The sequence below is a fragment of the Alosa sapidissima genome, chromosome 22, assembly GCF_018492685.1.
Source record: "Alosa sapidissima isolate fAloSap1 chromosome 22, fAloSap1.pri, whole genome shotgun sequence".
In the NCBI taxonomy this organism is placed as follows: domain Eukaryota; kingdom Metazoa; phylum Chordata; class Actinopteri; order Clupeiformes; family Clupeidae; genus Alosa; species Alosa sapidissima.
In genome coordinates this window covers 9122854-9127853 of record NC_055978.1, presented here as the reverse complement: position 1 = coordinate 9127853, position 5000 = coordinate 9122854, and the positions used below count along the sequence as shown (strand labels likewise).

The window sequence follows — 5000 nt, the reverse complement described above, 5'->3', positions numbered from 1 at the left end:
ACCCCCCCTCTGTCCTAGTTCCCTAGTTCCATGTGTGTCCTTTGTAATGTTCTGGGACACATGTGTGTGTGTGTGTGTGTGTGTGTGTGTGTGTGGTGAGAGAGAGAGAGAGAGAGCGAGAGAAAGAGAGACAGTCCTTGTCAAGGCCCTTGAATATGTGTCATTTATTCAAAACATATGAATGCATTCCTATTACCATTTTTCAACCTTTCAATTCTCTTTCTCCTCTTCTTTCCATTCCTTTCTCTCTCTCTTTCTTTTCTGCTCTATCTCTCTCACCTCCTCCCTAGCTCTCCTTTTCTCTTTTTCTTTATCTTTCTCTCTGAAACACACCTGACATTCCTCTAATCTCTCGCTCCTCTCTCTCCCTCCTTCTCTCTCTCGCTCTCTCCCCCTCTCTCTCTCTCTCTCTCTCTCTCTCTCTCTCTCTCTCTCTCTCTCTCTCTCTCTCTCTCTCTCTCTCTCTCTCTCTCTCTCTCTCTCTCCCCCCTCTTCTCTCTTTGTTAAAGTCATGGGTAATTCTTGTTCTGGTTGTTCTCCTCATTGTTCCACAATGATCTCACTCCTCAGTTGTTCTCCGGCCGGTTCTCTGACAACACTGGGCCATTCAAACCACAGACCTCTCTCTCCCATTGTAGGCACCATGCATCGGGTAACTGGAGATAGCCCTACTTAATAGGGCCTCGATTTAGAACCGTTTGTCTTATCTCAACAAAACCAACAGTTGTGTTCTCAGCTATACACGGATGGACAAATTGACATTGGCAATGACATTGATGACAAATTGGCATATTCATGATGCAAAAGAATGGCACATAAATCAGAATAGACATAAGAGACAGCCAGATTACACACAGATCCCCAAACAGACGCAACACACAAAAGGCAACATAATACAATGTCAATATTACAAATGGACATGCGTTTATGGAGGTTAATATTAGCATGAACAAGGCTATAGAGAGCGAGTGACATTACAGTGCTAACATGACCACAAACGAGTAATTATACTCTCAGATCTTCAATCACTAACTAATTATCTCTGCATACCATCCACAACAAAGCCCTGTCTGTTTGGCCTTCTGGTCCTCTCTGCAGTGTAAGGGGGCTGAGCTGAAAGCTGATCCCAGGTGAGGGGACTCTTCCTGGGGTAAGGCCGGTTCTGAGCTTGCCCCCCCCCCCCCCCCCCTCCTCCTTTGAGAGCTTCCTGTTCTGCTCTCCAAGCAGTGTACTGACAGCTAAGGGGAAAGGGTGGGGTTAGCAGGAACACACAACCCCAGTGTTCACACACTCGTACAGTACACACACACACGCACACACACACACACACACACAACGCACAGACACACACACACACAACACACAACACACACACACACACACACACACACACACACACACACACACACACACACACACACACACACATGTGTGTGTGTGCAGTCTTGTGTACACAAACGAAAACACAGATGCATTCATTCATTCAGACTCATGTACGGACACACACACACACACACACACACACACACAGATATACACACAGTCTCATAGCCAGAAATAATCTTTCCCTCTCTCGTTCTCTCTCGGTTTGAAGAGTGGCAGAGTTTGAGGGCTGGCTTGAAGGACGGTAGTGTGCATAGGTGTAAAATATGCCCCCAATAATCAAAAATGTTTCCCCAATAATAAAAAATATGCCCCCAATAATCAAAAATATGCACCCCCAATAATCAAAAATCATGATCATCAACTTCTTTATTCTGTTTTCTTCTCCTGAAACTCTTGCTATTTGTGTTACTGTTGCTCTTGTAATGTCATAGAACTGGTAAATGTAGTTTTTTTTTTTTTTTTCAAGTGAGCTGATTTTACTCAACAGCTATGTCTATCCCAGAGCCTGTAATCTCCTCAGCTATACAGGGTAAAATGTGGCGTGGTGATATATTCATTATGTACTATGTAACTATGAGTTAGCTTTCCTTTATGGTAAACACAACTATGTTCACAGGGACAGCATAAATATGGCCCATAGCTGCAGTGTACATGTTTGATTGTGAATTTTAACAGAACTTTAGACTTTCTTCTGACTGTTGTAAATAGTAATACAACTGTAGTAAATAGTAATAGTGACTGTTGTAAATAGTAATACAACGCGCTCTAGTGTGCTAAGTAGCTGATCAGCTAGTAGCTAATTGCTGTATCATCGACAACATTTTAATGTGAACTGATGCTTTAACCCTTTAATCCTATTTTTAACATACAGTAGGTAGTAGATACACACTTAAGAGAAAGATCCTTAAATATCTCTCTCTCTCTCTCTCTCTCTTTCTCAGGATGATGACACGCTGCAGTTTCTGAGTCGGGAGGAGAAAGAATGCATCCTTTTTTTCGAGGAGACTATCGACTCCCTGGAGGAGTCCCTAAAGGAGGAGGAGAGGCCAGCCCAAGGCCAGGGGGCGGCTCTCTCCTCAGGTAGCAACACACCTGTGGAAGACGGATCCATCCCCCCCAGCCCTGTCCAGGCGTCCACACCTGTGACGGAACACCCGCACAGCCGGCGAGACAGTGACATCATTGACCTGGTCAACTCCACCTCAAACCACACGATGCCAGGTACTACTCAGAAGCATGACCACAGAGAGCTATGGCGCACAGCTGGGCAGGGGGATGTCTATGAGCTTCATGAGAAGCATTTTGGTGCTGGAAATACCACAGCCACACCACAAACATTCCACAGGGTGATGGCATAATTCACTGAATATGGCACTACCCCTTGGGCAGATTTGCATAATGCACATTTTTTGGCAAAGTTACAAAAAGAAAAGCATGCAAAGATCCATCCTGCCATATTTTTTTAAATCAAATATTCATGTAGTATGAAATGCATTCATATTATTCTAATTCATTACTTTGTATATTAGTACATATTTAAGGTCAATACTACATCTTGTGTCAGTAACATGTAATATGTATTCACATTATGTACATATCCCTGAGTAATAACACTGTTATAAGAAAACAGAATATAGAGTAGCACAGTGCTGCTAGCACATTCCTGTAATCTTGTTTGTTGACACTTTGACTACTGGAAGTATGAAGTATTACGTAAGGATAATGGACGACATGGTGGTCTGTTCACAGAAATTAATGCACGGTCGAGGTTGTAAAACGGCCCCAACGCAAAACGGAGGGCCGTTTAAACCTCAGAAACCTAAACCCCAAAAAATCGATCTACTTCATAGGTGTGCAAATAACATACGGTTAATGGTCGTTCTGAATTACGTAGGACAATGGGAAATTCAACCAAGCACCTAGTGGTACTATGATTATGACATCACTATCATCTATTCTAGTGATACTATGATTATGACATCATTATAATCTATTCTAGTGGTACTATGATTATGACATCACTATAATCTATTCTAGTGCTACTATGATTATGACATCACTACAATCTATTCTAGTGGTACTCAATGTCCTAATCACACTGTGTCTTGATTGTTCCCTTTGTTGTAAGTCATTATGGATAAAAATATCAGCTACACCACTAAACGTAAATGTATTCCTTCAGATGTCCAGAGTCTAGTCGTGGCTCCTGCCATCGTGTTAGTTGACACATTATATGAAGTGTAACTATGATTATAACATGACTATGATCTCTTCCTTCAGATTTCCAGAGTCTGGCCATGGCTCCTGAGTCCCACTTTGAGATGAAGGCCCGGCGAGAGCCGATGGACAACTTCCCCTCGGAGTACCACCTCACCGCATCCAGCGCGTCCACCGGGAACGGAGAGGACAGCGGAGGGAGCGGCGGGTACCAGCCGCCACCGGGGTCCATCCCCACGCCCGTCCTCATCGCCCAGAAGCTGGCGGAGCACCAGGGGGACGCCTCTGCTGGGACCACTCTGCCGTCCATGCTGGTCAAGCGGAGGAGGAGTCTGGACTCCACCCGACCTGTTCCCGCAACGACAGGGATGACGCTGCCATCGTCTCCAGAAGAGGCAGTCAAGCAGGGCCCACCAACGTCGGCCAAGCCCACAAACAGAAACCCGTTGCTGGGTAACAGGGATTTGAACCACGAAGTTGCCATGCGAGCGCTGGACCGACGCGCGCGCATGCCCCCGATGGAGGGTGGGGAGCCGCCGTGCGTGCGGAACCTGCCCACGCGCAGCGTCTCGTTCCGCGACCCGACGCCGGACAAGTCGCGCATGGAGGCGCTGTCCAAGCTCGGCCTGGTGCGGGGGCGAGCCAAATCCATCACTCCAACCGTGGAGCCCGGCGCCGAACCCAAACACATATCCCCCACCGCAACAGTCACCACCGCCGCCACCACCTCCTCCTCTGCGCCCAGGACTGAAATCCACACCGATTTTAACCGCTTTGGAGGGAAGTCGACCGTAGTGACCCCTTCGCCGATGCCCCCGGCTGCTCCAGATGCCCTGTCTTCTCCTGTGTCCCCCACCAGCGCAGACGTGGCCTCCAGGGACTTCAACAGCTACGGGGGCAAGACCATCGTGGTGGTGCCAACAGTGGCCACCTCCAGTAGGGGGGCAGTGGACCCAGCCCCTGCCCCTGCCCCTGCCCCTGTCCCTGCCCCTGCCCCCGCCCCTGCCCCCAACTACCCCCCTCCTCTGGCTCACTTCTCCTCCCAGCCAGCCAAGACGGATACCCCAGCCGCAGAACTCAACAGCTACGGGGGCAGGACAAAGACTATCGTCCCTGCCTCCGCGTTGGCAAGAACGGACGTCACAGACGGTCCAGCGAGCCAGCAGCAGGACATCCGGGCCAGCGTGCAAACCCACTCGCCCTCTCCACCAGCTACCGTCAGGGATGCGCCCTCCAACACCTCCAACCTAGCCAATGCTAACGCTAGCACTAGCATGAGCGCTACTTACACCAGCACCAGCCATTACTATGGAGGTAAGAGTAAAGTGATCAATCCAGCACCACCGGTGGTGCCCAAGGTGGACCCCCACCAGCCTGAAGCCCAGGCGGCAGTCCAA

At 48.4% G+C, this 5000-nt stretch overlaps 2 protein-coding genes across 5 annotated transcripts in view; both read left to right on the top strand.

The window, feature by feature from the left end:
- LOC121697160 (proline and serine-rich protein 2) overlaps positions 1 to 5000 on the top strand; it is a 33287-nt gene that overhangs the window by 3912 nt on the left and 24375 nt on the right. For all 4 annotated transcript variants that reach the window (XM_042078514.1, XM_042078516.1, XM_042078515.1 and 1 more), the window contains exons 3-4: positions 2328 to 2607; positions 3667 to 5000. The exon at positions 3667 to 5000 is cut by the window's right edge. In XM_042078514.1, the coding sequence (XP_041934448.1) occupies positions 2328 to 2607; positions 3667 to 5000 (1614 nt within the window). The remainder of the gene's footprint in view (positions 1 to 2327; positions 2608 to 3666) is intronic.
- Positions 1 to 5000, top strand: part of echdc3 (enoyl CoA hydratase domain containing 3) — a 17369-nt gene that overhangs the window by 9862 nt on the left and 2507 nt on the right. The window lies entirely within an intron of this gene.